Below are 19273 nucleotides of genomic sequence, written 5' to 3'. Positions count from 1 at the left end.
CTGCCCCCACTTGGCCTCCTCCTCCTTGATGCCTCACAGGCTGGTCACTGCCTCCTGAGTGACCCAGAAGCCACCCTGGCTACTCCTCCCCTAACCCCACCCCAGAGATCTCTCCCCCAGCTGAGATCGTGGCCAACCCCCTGGGAGCTCTCTGTGTCTGACCTCCAGGTCCTCAGGCCCCCTCCCCTGCCTGGTCCCAATAACTAGGGGCAAAGTGCGACCTGCCTGTTGGGAGAAGTGGGGCTGGGGGCCCAGGGCAGGCACCTCTGCCTGGGCTACCCTGGGGCTGAAGCTCGTCACCCCTGGCCCAGGCTGAGGAGACACAGTGTCCGGTACAGACAGCAGATATGGACGGACAGACAGAACACGCTGCGGCAGGACACGTGGAGTGTGGCACAGAAACGTTTTGGATCAAGTAGCAATGGAACCATCGTTAAAAACTGAGGCCCCAGGTCACGCGGTGTGGGTCAGGCCCTGAGGCCCCAGGCCCGGCCTGGCATGTCCCTCCCCCACCCTGCCCCAGTCCCCGGTATGTACAGTAGGAAGAGCTATGTTGGGGGGCAGGGGCCAGGCCGAGGCTCAGGGAGGAGGGGGAGCCGGCTGAAGAGAAGGAAGCGGGAGGGGCGGGGAGCAGGCTGAGAGAGGCAGGGCCCTGGGTGTGGCCGGGATGAGGGCCCAGACCCAGACTGGGTGGTACCCAGAGGACCTCGGGGGAGGAGTGTGGTCACTCCAGGGACTGGCGGGACAGCTGCTTCTCGTAGAGGCTCATGACGTGATGCACGAACTGGTACTGTTCACACGTCTGGATCATGCCGCCCCTGCCCAGCAGATGCACAATGGGGATGGGGCTTGGAGGGATGGCCGTAGAGGTGTCCCCTGACCCACAGGGCACCAGTCATCAGTGAGGCACTAGGGCTAGCCTGGCCTTTCTGCAGCTTAGAGAGGCCAACCCTGGCTGGCCACTCCCCCCCTGCCCCTTCTGTCCCTGCCAGCTGTGGCATAGACAGCAGGGTCACGGGTGACATGCACCACCACTCTCAGCCCCTGCCCTTGGGTCCACAAGCTCCACTTCTCTCCGCTCTTCATCCAGCCACCACTGTCTGGATCCGCCTCCTCTAGGCATCTGCCTTCCCTGCTTCCTGTCCGCTAGTGGGTCCCCCTGGTGTGTGTCCTCCTGCCCCCCCCCCACCCCACGCACACACATCAGTCTCTCTCTGCTGCCCCGGGGGACTCTAGCTCCCCACGTGCCCCACCCCCACCCAAGGGCTGACCTGTCCTGACGGAGCTGGCACGTGGTCTTCAGGATGTCCACCACGCCCTCCTGCCGCAGCTGCTGGCAGCAGATGCTGGTGGCGATGAAGCAGCCTGTCCTCCCGATCCCTGCGCTGAGGTCCGAGGGTGTGGGTGGGTGAGGGGCCTGGCAGCCCAGGCATGGGGCGGGGGGGGGGGGGCGGCTGCCCCACCTCGTGGGTGTCGGGGAGGACTCACCTGCAGTGGACGACGATGGGGGCGCACGGTGGCCCCTCCTGCTGGGCTGCCTCCTCCACCTCCCGCACCAGGTGCAGGAGTGGGGGGGCCCGGTCTGGGGTCTTCTGGTCGGGCCAGGATGTGAACCAGTAATGCTTCAGGCCTCGTTCTTCTGTCCCGCTCTGTCCGGGAGACAGAGGCCCACCACCCCAGATGCCTGTGAACTCTCTGAGCCTACAAACCAGCCCAGAGGTGGAGAAGGGACGGGAGCAGGAACCACACGGAGGAAGGACGCAGAGAGTGGGCCCTCAGGCCTCTGCCATCTATACCACATTGCCCACGGCGGTGCCAGACAAGAGAACCGCAAACCAGTTCAGTGGCCGGGGCTGGTCAGCAGCGTCAGCGCTGGTCTTCATGAGATTTCTGTCCCAGCAACTCCAGGATCATCCAAGAGAGGCAGATAGTCCCTTCCCCAATTCATTCCTAACTCCCAGTCATCCTTGAAAGAGCCCAGAGCCCTGGGACCCTTCCTTGCTCCTCAGTATACAGTCCTGCCCACCCACCCACCCCCATCCTATCCTCTCCACCACCACCTCCATGGCCTTTATCAACCCTTGACTGTGTGAGGCCCTCCCTCCCTGACTGCACCACCCCCACAGTGGTCAAAACCATTTGTCTACACTGAACGCTGCTCTCTAGCTCAGAACGCCTTGATGGCTCTCCTTGCTCTCAGAATAAAACCCACCTGCCCCAGTCTTCAGCCTGGCAAATAACACACATGGTACAGGGTTTATCCCTCCAGGCCCATCTCCTGCTCCTGAGAACTTGTATTTCTCTTGCCTCCTTCACACACACACACACACACACACACACACACACACACACACTCTCTCTCTCTCTCTCTCTCTCTCTCTCTCTCTCCTGTGCCCTTACTTTTACTTTCTCCCTGCCTGGAATGCTCTCCCCATTTGTTCGCTTCTTGGCCAGTCAGTACTCATCCTTCAGAACCCCATTCAGCACCACCACTTCCAGGAAGCCCTCCCTGAGCACCCTAGCTGACAGAGTGTCCTTCTTCAGTCTTCTTACTTAGTTCTAGGTCAGTACTTACCATTTTACAGATGCTCTTTGAGGAGAGAGTCCAACAGGCTTTGGACAGCTCTGTATTCCCAGTACCCAACCCAGAATTAAACTCAGGGCAGGTGCTTAGAAAGGTTTATGGACAGAAGTAAATATCCCTAAGCCCCAAGCTGTCCCAGGTCTTTCCTATCCAGGCTTGCAGCACTGAGAAGATGAAGCAGCCTCTGCCTCACCCCCAGCCTCTCTTTTGGGGGAGATAGGAAGCCAGTTCCTTGGGGCCCCAGGTTATCTGGCTGTGACAGCTATCCTGGCCTTTGCTCTCCACCTCCTGGCCCTTTCTACCCTAGTGAGCTTATATCTTGGAGCTGCTTACGTGGGCCCTGCTCTCTAGGGACTCAGGTCTCCTGGACATCCCATCTTGCACCTTCTCTAGTCGGGGGGAGGGGTGTGGCTCAGAGGAACGAATCACAGGCCCTTGACATCCTATCCAGGCCCTGTGGCTGCTGGCATCAGTGCACTTCCTAGGCTGTTTCTGGATAGGATGTCAGCTTCCTGGAAACCAAATAATCTCTTCCAGACTTGGGGTTATTACAGTGGCATCGTTTTCCCCCAAAGATGGATCATAACATTTCTCAAAAAGAGAACCCAATAATTCTCCTGACTCCAAAGGAACAATCTCCTCTATTACGCTGAGCCTGGAAGAAGCACAACCTGGGGGTGGGAGGATGCCTCCCTCCACTCTTCTGGGCTGGTTTGTATTGCTCATATTTCGTATGTCTTCTTTTTCTTCCTCTTTTTCTGTAAGGACAGCCTCCCTGTGCAGCCTCAATGCAGCAAGGAGCGGCTGTCCTCTAGTGGACACATTCGGTACTACATGCCAGAAGCCCAGCATCCCAGGTAAAGGACTGTTTCTAGGTAGGGTCTCAAGAAGTTCAGTTCGGACAGTGCTGGAAGCTGCTGAAGCCCCCTTACCCAGACAGTCCTAGACTTGCGTACATTTGAAGCAGAGCTGGAAGGCATTATGAATGACAACGTAGATGGAGAGGGCTCTACAGCATGACATGCAGCTGGTCTGGTCCTGCCTCTGGCCCTTTTACCCGACGCTCCCTCACCCCTGCTTATCCGTGAATCGTGGGAACAACACGCGCCTTCATTTCAGCTATCGTGGCCTTTGGGGCCCTGTTAGCCATGGAGTCCCCCATCCTCCCAGCTGGGCACGGCCCAGCCCAGCCCCAGGCCTCACCCTGAGGGCGATGAGTCGTAGCCGGTAATCCTCAGTGTGGATGACTTTCCGCACGGTGATCTCGACGCCATCGTACACCACCTGCTCCTCCGGCCAATACTCGGTGCACTTCTGCGGGGGCCCAGACCAGGCTGTGATACTCCTGGTGGCCCCACAACTCTCTCCCCCAGGGCCCCTCGTGGGCCAGTGGGGTGGGGAGAAGGAGAACAGGGCAGAGGCTTTGCAACCTATAAGCTGTTTCCCTTTTCTAAGCCCCAGTTTCCTCATCTGGAAAATGGAAGTAATCCCATGTTGAAGGACATTTGCAGGGGTGGTTAATGAAATGGGCTGTTAAGTGTTTTGTTCTTTTTTTTTTTTTTTTTTGCTTTTTAGGGCTGCACCTGTGGCATATGGAAATTCCCAGGCTGGGGGTGAATCAGAGCTACAGCTGCTAGTCTACACTATAGCTCTTGGCAACACCGGATCCTTTAACTCACTGAGTGAGGCCAGGGACCGAACCCACATCCTCGTGGATACTAGTTGGGTTCATAACCTGCTAAGCCACAACAGGAGCTCCCTGTGATAAGTAATAGAAGTAGCCAGTGTCAGCAGGCTGGGCGGCAGCAGAATGTCATGTTTCAGATCCTTGGCCCGGGAGGTGGAGAGGCCAGCTCCAGGCTCTGCCTCCTACTCTCTGCTTGGCCCTGAGCAACAGACTTAACCTGGCTGAGCCTCACGTTTTCTCACTTTGGCAGGTGGTGAGGTAAACATACCAACCTCACTGGACTGCTGTAAGGATTAATAAGGAAACAAGACACTGATCCTTGTAAGGTACGGGGGTTGCCTACCTCGTTCATCTCCTCGATGTTTGTGATCATGACAATGATGGGCGTGTGCTCCTGCCACACCATGCGCCAGAAGTCGCCGACGGTGCTGACGATGGGTCCCTGAGTGGCGATGTACACCTTCTCTTCCCCGCCGTAGCCCTGCGGCCAGCCAAGTCCAGAGCATCAGGGTCAGACGCCCCGCTCCCGGAGCCCAGCCCCCACACTCAGGCTCTTTCTGGGGGCCGACAGGAGCCATTCAGGCTTAGGGACAAGCCTAGAGGATGGATCCCACTGGCTCGGGCTTCCCTTTCAGGGAGAGGCTGTCGGGATGGGGCTACGTACCCGGATGTAGTTGGCGTTGATGTAGGAACTCAGAGGGTCGTCGGGGTCTGGTGAAGTCAGACACACTCTGCTGTGAGGATCTGGGGTGGGGGAGACAGGTGAGGCTGGGATTTGACCTTGTGCAATCCCTGTGGTGTGGGGCCCATCTCGTCTGGACCATTTCAACCCCCATCCCCCACTTTTTCTGGGACTCGGAGTTCCTCCTTCCCTTGCCCAGGCTGAAGAGAAGGGTACAGAGAGAGGCCCTGAGTCTCTACCTCTGTAGGATCAATGCCATCCCTTGCCTGTGTCGTTTAAGCTGCCCTGTCCCCTCTCACTGTGCCTCATGTTCTGGAGAAAAGAAGGGTGAGTCAATAAGAAATTCCCTAGGGTACACATCCTGCACAGCAGAGCCAGCAACAACTCGAGTATATACTGTGTCCAACGAAGCTTGTGAAAGCACATGGTCTTTCTAAGCCTCAGTTTTCTGATCTGTAATATGGGGGTAAAGATGCCCACTTCCTAGGATTGTTGGGAAGATAAATGAGAAAACAGGTGAAGCGCCATGCAAACTGTAAAGCATTTTTTTTTGGCTTTTTAGGGCCTCACATGCTGCATAGTTCCCAGGCTTGGGGTCAAAGTGGAGCTGCAGTTGCTGGCCTACCCCACAGCTACAGCAACACCAGATCTGAGCCGCATCTGCAACCTACACCACAGCTCATAGCAATGCTGAATCCTTAAGCCACTGAGCAAGGCCAGGGATCGAACCATCCTCATGGATACTAGTCAGGTTCCTTTTATTTATTTATTTATTTATTTATTTATTTAGGGCCACACCCGAGGCATTTGGAGGTTCCCAGGCTAGGGGTCGAATCGGAGCTACAGCTGCCAGCCCAGGCCACAGCCACAGCCACGCCAGATCCGAGTCGCATCTGTGACCTATACCACAGCTCACAGCAACGCCAGATCCTTAACCCACTGAACGAGGCCAGGAATGGAACCCGTCAGCTCATGGTTCCTAGTTGGATTTGATTCTGCTGCACCACGACAGGAACTCCTGTAAAGCACTTTATAACTAAGATATGGGTAGGAAGCTAAGGCAGACAGTTACGATGAAAGGAGGAGTCTTCTACGTCTGAAATGAGACTGGAGAGCCTTGGAGCAGACACACATGTGCACAATGGGTTTTTCCCCCAATCTATTCACATGTCATATCCCACAGCAGCAGATTCTCACAACATCCTGCTCTTCTTCCTGGAGGAGGGTCTGTTCTGCTCCAGCTCAAACCTCCCTGGAGAGATGACTCTGTGCTGAGCGCCTGCAGAGGCTGGGCCTGAGCAGGGAGGTTATGCGGTGGGCAGGAAGCTGGGGCCCAGGGCTCTGCTCTAACTGTCACCAGCTCGCTGTCCTCTCCCTTCTCTGGGCCCTGGTTCTCTCCTGGGGAGGGAGGGCTGGACTGAAGGCCCTGTCAGCATGCCCACAGGGGCCTCAGAGGCCAGGGGAGGAGTGGTCAGGAGTCTGCACCACCAACCAGTGAGTCTGGGTCCTGGCAGTCCATGTGGGCCATTTACTGAGTCCCCCCGTGCCTTCTCTGTAAACTGGAACATTTGCTCCATCACAACCTCACTCATCTCATAAAATGTCCAAGAGTGAACACTAACACACCCTCAGGCGTGTAACTGAGCCCAGCACACAGTGCACTCTCCAGAGCATGGGGCTGCCTTTTTTTTTTTTTTTTTTTTTTGTCTTTTTGCCATTTCTTGGGCCGCTCCCACAGCATATGGAGGTTCCCAGGCTAGGGGTCTAATTGGAGCTGTAGCCGCCAGCCTACGCCACAGCACAGCAACTCGGGATCCGAGTCGAGTCTGCAACCTACGCCACAACTCACGGCAACTCCGGATCCTGAACCCACTGAGCAAGGCCAAAGATTGAATCCACAACCTCGTGGTGTCTAGTCAGATTCGTTAACCACTGAGCCACGACGGGAACTCCGGAGCTGCTTTATGACTGCTCTCACTTTAGGTCTCACGACAAGTTAACAGGTCAAAAGAAGGGTCCCTGGAGTTCCCGTCGTGGCGTAGTGATTAAGGAATCCGACTAGGAACCATGAGGTTGCAGGTTAGATCCCTGGCCTCGCTCAGTGGGTTAGGGATCTGGCATTGCCATGAGCTGCGGTGTAGGTCGCAGACGCGGCTCGGATCCCGTGTTATTGTGGCGTAGGCCGGTGGCTACAGTTCCAATTGGATCCCTAGCCTGGGAACCTCCATATGCCACGGGAACAGCTCAAGAAAAGGCAAAAAGACAAAAAAAAAAAAAAAAGGGTCCCAAATCTGGCAGATGAAATGGGAGGTGACATCCATAAACCTCCCCTCTCCAGGTCGTTCATGCCCTGGCCCCAGTGCCTGAGGTTTTGGCAGGTGACTTGGGGGCAAGGGCACTTGGGGGGTGGGTATCAGGTGTGGGGAAAAGCAAGGGTAAATGGAAGGGGCTCTGGGTGCCCCATGGGAGACAGGAGCAGACAGGACTTCGCGGGCCCCCTCTCTTCTCCTCATGGTGCCCGCCCAGATTAGGACCCAGAAGTGGGTACTGTTCCCCTGCCCCTGGGCCAAACGCTGGGGCCTTTGCTGTTAAAGAACTGCTGCAAGAATGGTGATGGTGGAGTTCCTGTCGTGGCTCAGTGGAAACGAATCTGACTAGCATCCAAGAGGACTCGAGTTCGATCCCTGGCCTCACCTCGCTCAGTGGGTTAAGGATCTGGCATTGCCTTGAACTATGGTGTAGGTGGTTTGGATCCCGTGTTCCTGTGGCTGTGGTGTAGGCTGGCGGCTGCAGCTCCAATTTGACCCCTAGCCTGGGAACCTCTATATGCCAAGGGTGCGGCCCTAAAAAAAAAAATGGTGATGGTGCTATTGACCCTACTGAGCATGGGCTCTGATCCTGATTCTGTGCCCGAAAGTGGGGACTCCCAGATTAGCCAGGTCTGTCCCTGTCCTCAGCTGGTGGGCAGGCAGTCAAGCAGTGTATGGCCTGTGAACACGGGGGCCAAGGGAAGAGAGGGGCCTTGACTTGGCTCCGAAGGAAGAGGGGACACCTGGGCTGTATCTGAAGGACCAGTAGGAGGAGGAGTAGGGACACTGCTCTGTCTGATTCAAGGGTACAGGGCAGGTGGGGGCTGCGGAGAGATGAGACTGGAGAGGAACCAGCTGACAAAAGGTCTTATAAGCTATGCTTTTTTTTTTTTTTTTTGTCTTTTTGCCATTTCTTGGGCTGCTCCCGCGGCATATGGAGGTTCCCAGGGTAGGGGTCTAATCGGAGCTGTAGCTGCCCGCCTACGCCAGAGCCACAGCAATGTGGGATCCGAGCCACGTCTGCAACCTACACCACAGCTCATGGCAACGCTGGATCGTCAACCCACTGAGCAAGGGCAGGGATCGAACCCGCAACCTCATGGTTCCTAGTCGGATTCGTTAACCACTGGGCCACTATGGGAACTCCAAGCTATGCCTCTAAGGCCTGAACTCAACTCGAGGATTATAGGGTAACAATGACAGTGTTTAAAGTGGAGAATGACACAATTAGTGTCCTTTTTGCATCACGTTGATGACAATCGTAAAAGATGGACTGGAGGAGAGAATGTGGGAGTCAGGAGACCAATAAGGACATTACTGCAAAGATGCAAGTAAGAAGTGCCAGGGGTCAAAGGGCTGCCTGCCTGGCACAACTCCAGTGGGCACCATGTCAATGCAGTCAAAGTAAATGGCACTCCCGGAAATGTGCTCTATGCAAGGCCACTCCCCTCAAAAGTCACTGGGCAACATGGAAGCCCTCACCCTCAAAAATCATTTGGCAGTGAGGACGGAGATGGGCAGCTAGATTTGAGGGATACCCATTCATTCACTTATTCATATAGGAGCAGCTCCCCTACATGTCCTCAACGCTGCCTGCTTGGTGACAGGCCCCTCTGTACTGGAACTGTCCCTGGGTCTGTCTCTCCCATTAGACTGTGAGATCCCTGTGTGTTGAGTCTGTGTCTTATTTATGTCGAAATTCTTAGCCCCTGGTCATGGGCTCAGGAAACATGCATCAAATGAATGAGAAAGCAGGCCTCAGGGTGTCTGGGATCTGAGACGGGGATTCTGGCCACACACCCAAGTTGGGTCTCTGAGGGCACAGGGTCAATTCTTGCTGGCCACAGAAAAGAGTCTCCGTTGGGCTTGGGGGCCTGGAGGCTCAGGGCATAGTTGCAATCCAGTGGGGATGAGATGGAGTGATGGCCCTGCTCCTACACTCCCCCAGTGGCTATTCTGAGTGGCCAGCAAAGCCCAAGGTTGTGGGGTTCTTGAGCCCCTCCCTCCTGGTGGGGCTGGGTGGATGGGAGGTGGGAGGCGGCAGGAGGAGAAAAGAGGTGAGCAGCCCTGAACACTGCATCCTGGCCTTAAATGGTGCTTTGTTTAACCGGAACTACCTAGACACTGTGTAACCATAGCAACCACAAGTCGATATTTTAAAAGTTAAAAATAAGTCATGACATCTTACATGTTGTTGGAGATGCTGATGGCAAACTGCTTTTTTAAAGCATCATTACTCCATAAACCCAGTGGAGTAGGTTTGCGGGGATTCGTTTGCAACAAGTCATTCTCCAAGCTAGCCCTGAGGCCTCGGGACAGAACTCGGCAGGGGTGGTACGCAGATGGGGGCTTGTTGAAAGTTCCCTAAAAATGACACCCCAGGGCTGAAAGAGGAATATCAGGTCACCTGGTCTAACCACCCCCAAAAGGGTAAAATCCCTATCAGACCTTCCAGGGGACCGCTCAGGCAGTCTAGCTTGAATGCCTTGACTGATGGGGAGCTTACTACCCGACAGCCAGCTCATTTCCTTGTAGGCTGGCTCTGCCCATTAAGAGGACCCACAATCCGACCAAGGTGAACTCAAGGTAAACAAAAAAAGCCCGATTCTGGGGTCGCAGAGGCCTGGTTTGAAACTCAGTTCTGTACATCTTAGCTGTGTGATGGTGGATGAGCCACTTAACCTCTCTGAGCCTTAACTGTCTCTCTTTAAATTCTGCCCGCTCTGAAAAGACAAAGGAGGTGAAAACACTCTGAAGTCACTGTCTTGGAGCTGCTGTCTTGTGACCCCTTCTTTCTGGGTTTCTACAGATCCTAGCACAACACTCAGCCAGGGCAAGGGTCTGGAGAGAACTGTGTGAAGGAGAGGGCTGTGGGACGAAATGAAGTGCCCTCTGCCCTCTAAAGGTGGTGTTTCCCTCCATTGGGCACCCCCACGTTCTGGCCCTCCTCCTCGTGACCCTGGAGGCCAAGCTCTGGGGTTAAGGTCTTCCTCAGGGTGAGGGTGAGCCCACTCCCACCCCCGGGGGCAACGAGTACTCACTGGGAAGGATGGTTTTGTACCGGTTCTTCCGCACCAGCCCAGGGATGTCATACTCTTTTGGATCCACAAAGTTCATGGGGATTTCCTGCCGGAGGAGGACACGGGGGAGTGAGTAGCAGTGGGCTGGCTTGAGTGCATGTATTCATCCAACAGATATTGACTGTTTTTGTTTTTTTTTCTTTTTAGGGCCACATTCACAGCATATGGAGAGTCCCAGACTAGGGGTCGAATCAGAGCTGCTGCAGCCCCTGGCCTACGTCACAGCCGCAGCCACGCAGGATCCAAACTGCGGTCTTTGACCTACACCACAGGTCGTGGCAACGCTGGATCCTTAACCCCTTGAGCGAGGCCAGGGATCGAACCCCAGTACTGTGGTTACTAGTTGGGTTCGTTTCTGCTGAGCCACCATGGGAACTCCAACAGATATTAACTATGAAATGAGATCGTGCACATAAAACACATCTAGAATAGTCCTGGCATGCGCCGAGTGCCTAAGAAATGTTATCATCATTGTGAGGGTCAGCCTGGAACATAGGAGACACTCAGTAACTGGCTGATGAACAGAGGAGAACAGGAGAAAAAGTGACCTGGCCAATCACTTCCTTCTTCCACACTCAGCTGCAGCCACGCTGAGTGCTTTGCTGATCCATGCTCCTATCCTGGGTTGTGCTGCTTGCTCTGTGGTAACATCCACCCCTTCCTCATCTTCTCATGACCTGTCCGTTGTAAATGACACCTCTTCCGAGAAGCCTTCCCTGATTCTCCAGCCGGAATGGAGCCTCCTTCTGGGCTTCCGGGGTTGTATTTGCCCCTCCTGAGCACTCTCTGTGTCAGGAGCTCCAAGTCCAAAATTCTCTGCCTGGAATGTGAGGTCTGCTCAAATCTGGCCTTACCCTATCGCCAGCTGCTCTCAAGGGATCCACCCTCCAGTCACCTTCAGCCTCCAGGTCTGAGCTCACGGACCAGTCACACCCCCCTTGATCTCCCCGCCATCGTTCCAGCCTTTGAGGTTTACCTCTCGTCCCACCCCGTGTCCTCTGGGCTGACTCCCCAGGGCCTGGCTTCTCTCCGCCCCCTTCCCTCTGTCCACACGCTTTAGCACCTGACTACAGGTAGCTTTAGAGTGTTCATGGCTTTTGGATACACTACGGGTGCCTTCTGTACAGCAAGGATCATAATACTCACCTTCTCGGGTGGTTGTCAGAATACAAAGAATAAAAAGCATGAGCAGAAGCGCCCATGGAGTGGGTGTGCGGGCCGAGTTCTTTCTCTCTGGGCAAGACTGACAAGGATCTACTGAACAGGAGAGGACAAAGGGACACAAACTCTTCCCTCAAGGGGAGGTGTGGCCAGAGAAACTCAGAGAGGTGGCCAAGGCTGGGAGGTGAGGAAGGCCTCCTAGGGGCCTCCAGGGTGGGGATGAGGCCAGCGAAGGCACGGGGGCTGGGAGGGCCCAGTCTGAAGTGGACAGTCCCTGGAGAGATGGGGGCATTGATCCAGAAAAGAAGGCTGGGCTCACTCAACTCAGATAAGGCAGGCTGGGCCACAGGCTGGAGAATCTGGACCAGCGAGTCAGAGGGTGATAGAAGGCTTCCCGGAGCATCTACTCAGAGGTTAGAGCCATCCTGTCCACGTAGGGAGCAGGGTGGCCTGGGGCCAGGGGGACCTGTGAGGGGGGCACCCAGTTCCCCATCTCTCTGGCTTCTCCAAGGAGGGACTCTCCCAAATGCTCCTGGCCTCTTGCCCATTCCTGCCCACGGAGGTGGACGAGTTACCTGCTGAGTGTGTTTAATTGAGGAACTGGGCTTTCGGGCCCCAGCCCTTTCCTTCCCCCTCCTCTCCTGGCCCTCCTGCCAAGAATTACAGGGCTTCCCTTATGGGGTGAGGCCAGTGATGTGCCAGCGTCATCCCAGGTGGGTGGGTGGAAAGTCTGTTCATCCTGGTGGCTGCTATCAGGAGGCTAACTACTGCTACGTACCTCATCCTCATGTTAAACTTCTCCTTCATCAGCAAAAATAAAGGGGGTTCTGTGATCTTCTATGTCCCAGCTCTTTTTTTTTTTTTTAAGGGCCGCACCTGCGGGATATGGAGGTTCCGAGGCTAGGGTTTGAATCGGAGCTACAGCCGCCAGCCTATGCCATAGCCACAGCAATGTGGGATTTGAGCTGCATCTGAAACCTACACCACAGCTCACGGCAATGCTGGATCCTTAACCCACTAAGCAAGGCCAGGGATCGAACACGCAACTTCATGGTTCCTAGTTGGATTCGTTTCCACTGCACCACGAAGGGAACTCCATGTCTCAGCTCTTAACTGGCTGAATGCTCAGGCCGGTAAAACAGGGGTATCCATTTATTGGGCCCCTCAAAGTCTGACAGGAGGCAGCTGGACGCTGCTGCAGAATTTAAGGGAGGTGACCAGGACCACCCTAAGCTGGAGCCCCAGAACCAGAGAGATTTCAGAGGATTGGCAATGTTTGGTGATGTCAGGCAGAGGGTGGGTAGGAAAATGGGAGAGTCAGATGAGGAGGCTGTGTAAGGCTTTCAGACTATAGTCCTCGGAGATCAAGACTTGGGAATGCCTCAAACACCCATCACTCGATGGGCCCTTGGCACACATTCTGCATCTCTTGAATCCTTGCATCACCCCTGTTATCTATTTATTTTTGTCTTTTTGCCATTTCTTGAGCCGCTCCTGTGGCATATGGAGGTTCCCAGGCTAGGGGTCGAATTGGACCTGCAGCTGCTGGTCTACACCACAGACACAGCAACGCGGGATCCGAGCCGCATCTGCGACCTACACCACAGCTCACAGCAATGCTGGATCCTTAACCCACTGAGCAAGGCCAGGGATTGAACCCGCAACCTCATGGTTCCTAGTTGGATTCATTAACCATTGAGCCACGATGGGAACTCTACCCCTATTATTTTTATGCCCATTTTCCAAATGAGAAACTGAGGCCCAGAGGGGAAGCCGCTTGCTCAAGCCAGTGGGAGAGCTGAGAACAAAATGACATTCCTCTATCAGGTACTGAGTTCGGGGTACCCTGCTCCAAAGCCTTGGTGGGTGGGTGGGGGAATTAACAAGCAGAAAGGGCTGCCCCCTGCAGGGTAGCTGGCTCAGGGTGACTCACAAAGAATTCTGCCTGCAGCAGGAAGGGGTCCAGGGCCTTCTCGTGAAGCTCCTCAGCCTGGAGGACACGGGAAGCGCTGAGCAGGTACTCGCGGGCTGACTCCTCGCGCGGGGACATGAGATAGCCGAAGCCCTCCTCGTTGCAGCCCGGCGTGCACATGTCTAGGGTCAGGGAGACGTTGGAGCCCCTCCTGGAAGGACCGGGAAGGGGGGGTGAGTATCGGGGTAGGGAGGGCCATTGTCATGGGGACCTTGGAGCAAGAAGATGAGGGCGAGATGGGGGTGGGAACCGAGTGAGCTCCCGGGAGAGGTGTGACATCACCCCTGACGCAGGGAGCAGGAGGCTCAGCCCGGAGGATTAGGTCTGTCTCCCATCACCTGTCGCCTGCAGCGGACTAGCGAGCTGGGGCCCTGGTTTCAAAGGTTCTGTGCAAGGCCATCCCAGCACCCCTCTTCCCCATACTCTCCCCTGTCACTGCTGGAGGCAGTTCCTGCCTTGTGGCCCAAGACGCTCACAGAGTGAGGGGTGCCTGGCCAGAGCAGAGAAGCAGGGCACGACCCCCTGTATCCCAGCCATGGGACTGGCAGTCTGCAAGAACGACTCATTGAGGGGAGGCCAGGATCCCTGGCTGCCTGGGAAAGGGGGGTCGCAGGGGCAGCCCAGCAGCAGCAGCAGCAAGGATGAGCAAACTGAATCAACACTACTGTGCTCAAAATCTGAGGGCACAGAACAGGAAGGCCCTCATAACACTGAAAGGGACACTGGGTCCCAGAGGGTACAAGAACTGTTCAAGCTCACACAGTAAAGGGGTGGCAGAGCATAAAGAAAAAGCTAGGTTTTCTGACTCTTGTCCAGTGCCCTTTCCATGACATCATGTGGGCAACTCAATCCTGCTGTGATCTGGCTTACCCAGCCAGGCTCCGAAAAGTTTTTCTTTTTTCTTTTTGGTTTGTTTTTAATTTTTTGTTTTGTCTTTTTTTTTTCCATTTCTAGAGCCGCACCCGCGGCATATAGAGGTTCCCAGGCTAGGGGTCGAATCAGAGTTGTGGCCACCGGCCTACACCACAGCCAGAGCCACGCGGGATCTGAGCCACGTCTGTGACTTACACCACAGCTCATGGCAATGCCAGACCCTTAACCCACTGAGCAAGGCCAGGGAATGAACCTGCAATCTCATGGTTCCTAGTCGGATTCGTTAACCACTGCGCCACGACGGGAACTCCAACTTTGTTTTTAATTTTTGTTCTTGCTTTTTAGGGCTGCCCCTGCAGCATATGGACGTTCCCAGGCTAGGGGTCTAATTGGAGTTGTAGGTGCCAGCCACAGCAGGATCTGAGCCATGTCTGTGACCTACACCACAGCTCATGGCAATGCCGATCCTTAACCCACTGAGTGAGGCCAGGGATCGAACCTGCTTCCTCATAGATGCTAGTCAGATTCGTTTCTACTGAGCCACAAAGGGAACTCCTGAAAGGAGGGTGTTGACACCTCCCAACACGTGCTCTGTGGAATACTATGAGACAGTATAAAAGTAGGGGTCAGACGATCTTGAGGAATGCCATACACTACTCCTATTGATTGATAATGACCACAAGCATGTTAAAGGCCCTGACAAGTCCTGCAGCAAAGAAACCTTACTCAGACCACAAGCGTGTATGTGTGAGTGTGCATGAGCATACACTTATGTATGACTACGTGTTCCTATGCTGGAATAATATTTTTTAGCATTCACCTTGGGGCATTCTGCTCTGCATGAATCAGAACTGAAGAACATGTGTCCATACTGGCGGGGCTATGAGGTCAGCCCTGCTGTGGGCACTGGGAATCAGAGTCAGGCGTCTGCCCTTCTGATCAGGAGCTGAGAGCTCCAGGGCCCACAGAGCCCACCCCTCCTCCACCCCTCCCACCTCTCCTGCAGACCCATGGACTTGACGGTCAGTGAGGTGGGGTCGGCCTCAGGTTTGATGTCCATCACGCAGTCAAACACAGGCGTCTCAGGGACGGGATCCAGGTCCAGGAAGTCATCTTCGACCTTCTCCTCCATCCACTCTGAGTAGGTGAAGGAGGGCTGACGGCTCACAGACTGGCGCCTGTCTTCGGGGGGCAGTGGGGCGGGTGGCTCTGGTGGAGCCCTCAGGAGATACCACACCTAGTTGGGGGCATATGGCATCATGGACCTAGGACCCTGCTGGCTTCTGCCCTGGGGGAAGGGGTATCCATGGGATTGAGTCCCCCACCCCTCTATGTGTTTGGAGCAGACCTGCTCTCCTGGGAGGTGTCTGCCACGGCACAGCCCCTCACCAAGATGGGAGGTTCCATCCCTACCATGTCCTCCCAGCCCCTCTCCCTCCCCGACCCTCAGGTTCTTGTGGATTGAAACCTTCTTGGTGGGGGTGGCGGGTTCCTCCTCTGGTCTTCTCCCTGCCTCAGCCCCTTTCCCTAGTCGATAACACTGCAAACCAGGTTTGAGAAAAAAGGCGCCCCTCCCCCCAGGCTGGGGACACTGGTGGAAGGAGACAGGAACCCCATCCTCCGCCCTACCCTGAATGTCTAGTCTGTCCATCAAATGGGAGCAGGTGGGGATTGGGTCTCAGGGTCATGGCGGCATGGGGAGCACCAAGGTCAGGTTAGGAGGGGCCTTACCAGGGTGGTGACGAGGACCACAGACAGAGAGGCCAGCAGCAGACAGGGGATGCCCCAGGTCCCAACGCCCAGCCAGGCCTGGGGAACATCAGACAAACAGGTCAAGGTGATGGGGGTGGGGGAGGCAGGCAGAGCACTCATCTGTTTCAACAGGGTCAAAATCAAGGCTCTGAAAACTTTGGAGCCCGTCTGAGTGGGGGACAGGGGGAAGTACTTCAGGGGCCACTAAGTATCTTCCAAATGCAAAGAAGCCCCACACAGGGCCCCAGCTTACTCACCGAGGGTCCCAGCTGCTCCAGGAGCGAGAGCACAGAGGAGATGAGGTCGGTGGCATTCTGCGACCAGAAGGGGCCATAGCCGCTGAGCCAAAGCATCCCGCAGGCAAGCTGGGGCAGCCGGGACAGGGGGTGGGCAGCGCACTGAGTACAGAGCCTGGGCTCCTTGACCCCATACCACCCCCCACCATGAGCTCCCCTTCAGCCTCTACCTGGCCCCCCAGAGTTCAGACTGCATAGCTGAGGGAAGGGCCCAGGGCTCTCCCTGGAGAAGAGCTGACTCAAGGGAGCCAAGAGTAAGCCCTTCCCAGAGGGGACCCCCCCAAACCCGCCAGGTACCTACAGAAAAAGGAGCATCCCCGCAGGGATGCCTCTATAGACAGGAAGTCTCCAGAAGGACCCTCTCTGGGATAGGGGGTTGGGGGCTGGGCCTGTGTTCCTGTGAGAGGCTTAGCTATCGGGGCTGTGGCTCAGAACCCCAGGCTTCTCCTCACACCAGCCCCAGGGACACCCAGAAGGTCCCTGGTCCCCCATGTCCTCGAGCGGCCATCTTGGGGTAGGACGTGGAGGCCTCTTCCTCCAGCCACCCGCTCTCTGGGCCCTGCGAGGCCTGTGATGTCCTTACCAGGAACTGGGAGGCAGCCAACAGGCACAGGCTGCTCCTGACAGTGAGGGAGGGGCTCCCAGGGCCCCGAGGTGGCGGCTTCTGAGCTGGCTCTGAGGGCGGTGCAGGAGGTGGGGGCGGTGGCATCTCTCTCGGAGAGGCTGCGGGCCCCTCGGCCTGGTCCAGCGTCTCCATCCCTACCGGCGGGGGGAGACCTGCGGAAGGAAGGCCGACACGCGGCGATGACCGGGCCCTGCCGACCTGGCGGGCCGCTCCTTCTGGGGTTGCTGCGGCTTCCACTCCACCGGGATCAGTCAGCGTGGCTCCACTTCCAGCAGTCACCCTCGATTAGCAAAGCAATATTCACCTACCTTCGTCAGAAAGAGCTAAGTGTGGGTGGACAAATTATTTCTCTTTTATTTCTCCAGTAACAGAGTTAAAATGGCAGGAGGTTTTTTTTTTTTTTTTTTTCAGGGAGTTAACATCGTGGTGTTTACGCAGCTTCATTCTTTCCCATTTCTTAAGGAAACAAAAAATAACCACCTCAAACTCAATTAAAAGAGAGAGGGAGGAAAAAAGAAAAAAAAAAAAAAAAGGTGCAGCATAACCAGGCCGTGACCCTCAACAGCCCACCCATGTCTGTCCTCTGGGTTTCTGTCTTCTGTGTTCCATGCCCTGACTGGGCAGTGGACAAGGTCACAGCCACAGCCCCTCCCCCACCTCCAGACCCCCACGATGAATGGGGGGGGCAGTCAGGAGGGCAAGGAGGAAATTCTTGGTGTAGAAGAATTGGTATTAAATGCCTGGAACACAGTTCTGGGTCTGTCTCTAGTTGTGTGACCTTGGGAGAGCCACCCCCTCTCTGGATCACAACTTCCACACCTCAGAAAGGGGAGTTGGGCTCACATGGTTTCCTAGCTGTGCCTTACAGAGCCCGAGGTGCTTCTCAGGTGCACGAGCTATGATCCTAGGCCTGTGCCTCAACCGGGGAAGTGTTTGATATCATTCCATCTACTGGATCTCCTCAAAGATGATTCGACACAAGGTTCCACTGCTAAACAAGTCTGAACACCACTGGCTAAGCTCTGAGGTCCCAGTGGAGTGCGAGGATTTCAGCTGCTGAGTCCCAGATGTTGGAGTTCCCCATCCAAACCCACACAGTTCAGTCTGCTGCCAAGAAGAGACGGCCCAGCAAAAACGGACATATACAGTTTGGCAGTGGGGATGGGATGGTCCCCATGTCACTGTACATATGGAAAAACAGACTCCTTTTATGGTTGGCAGACAATGCCTCTGGCCAAGACCACAAGAAACCAACAGAGTTGTTTGTCTTCCGGGACAAATATTTACTGAGCACCTCCCATCACCTGAATCAACAGTGCGGTGCTGAAAGCTGGCTCTTGGAGATACCTGTCTTTCTTTCTTTTTCTTTTAGGGCCAAACCTGTGGGAAATGGATGTTCCCAGGCTAGGGGGCAAAACAGAGCTGCAGCTGCTGGGCTACCACAGCCACAGCAACCCTGGATCCGAGCCGAGTTTGCGACCTACACCTCAGCTCAGGGCAACACCGGATCCTTAACCCACTGAGCGAGCCCCAGGGATTGAACCTACAACCTCATGGTTACTAGTCGGATTCTTTCTGCTACACCACAATGGGAACTCCAAGATAGCTGTACTTCTATCCCAGGCTCCTCCTTCCAGACCTTGACCCTGGGTGGCTCCCCACCTGCTGTGTTCCTGCCATACTCCTTGGCAGCATCTTGGGTGGGCCCATGCCCTGTGTTGCGCACATCCTGTCCAGTCCACCAGGAGCATCTCTCCAACATCCTGGCTCCTGAAGTAGGTTCTCCCCTCTCACACACACCCAGCAACCCATCCCTCCTTCACACGACCACCAGCAGCAAGACACCTGGAGTGTGCACAGCCCTGCTTCGAGTGCTTCACACATGGTAATCTATCCTTTCTTCGTGGTACCCCTACGAAGCTGGCACTACATTATCCTCATTTTACAGAAGAGGAAGATGGGGTGCAGGGAGGTTACGAGACCTGCCCAAGGTCATCTAGATAATAAGTGGTTGAGGTGGGTTTGAACCGAGGCACTGGTTCAGGCTCTGAGCTGTTACACCCACAAGAGTTTGTAAAAATCGTTTGCTGAATATCCTTTCCCCCAGTCCTCTCCAAGTTCCAGGAGGGCAGAGGCAGTATCAGTTTTGTTCATCGTGACTGTCTATAGCATCAAGCACCGGTCCTGGCATGGAAGTCTACAACAAATATCCTAAATGATTGAGGGACGATGGGTGATAAATGATGATGATC

At 55.3% G+C, this 19273-nt stretch overlaps 1 protein-coding gene across 2 annotated transcripts in view; it reads right to left on the bottom strand.

Moving 5' to 3' along the window:
* Nucleotides 1–136: 136 nt before the first annotated feature.
* Nucleotides 137–19273, bottom strand: part of PTPN5 (protein tyrosine phosphatase non-receptor type 5) — a 61750-nt gene continuing 42613 nt past the window's right edge. The window contains exons 3-14 of one of the 2 annotated variants that reach the window (XM_047774279.1): nt 16980–17173; nt 16358–16465; nt 16080–16157; nt 15344–15585; nt 13437–13626; nt 10304–10388; nt 4936–5015; nt 4615–4752; nt 3788–3898; nt 1489–1649; nt 1272–1385; nt 137–818 (exon numbers count right to left, since the gene is read on the bottom strand). In XM_047774279.1, the coding sequence (XP_047630235.1) occupies nt 725–818; nt 1272–1385; nt 1489–1649; nt 3788–3898; nt 4615–4752; nt 4936–5015; nt 10304–10388; nt 13437–13626; nt 15344–15585; nt 16080–16157; nt 16358–16465; nt 16980–17173 (1595 nt within the window). In that variant the 3' untranslated portion in view covers nt 137–724. The remainder of the gene's footprint in view (nt 819–1271; nt 1386–1488; nt 1650–3787; nt 3899–4614; nt 4753–4935; nt 5016–10303; nt 10389–13436; nt 13627–15343; nt 15586–16079; nt 16158–16357; nt 16466–16979; nt 17174–19273) is intronic. The other variant, XM_047774280.1, reaches the window with a different exon arrangement.

The sequence above is a fragment of the Phacochoerus africanus genome, chromosome 4, assembly GCF_016906955.1.
Source record: "Phacochoerus africanus isolate WHEZ1 chromosome 4, ROS_Pafr_v1, whole genome shotgun sequence".
Lineage (NCBI taxonomy): Eukaryota > Metazoa > Chordata > Mammalia > Artiodactyla > Suidae > Phacochoerus > Phacochoerus africanus.
This window is presented reverse-complemented; position numbering and strand designations above follow the sequence as displayed.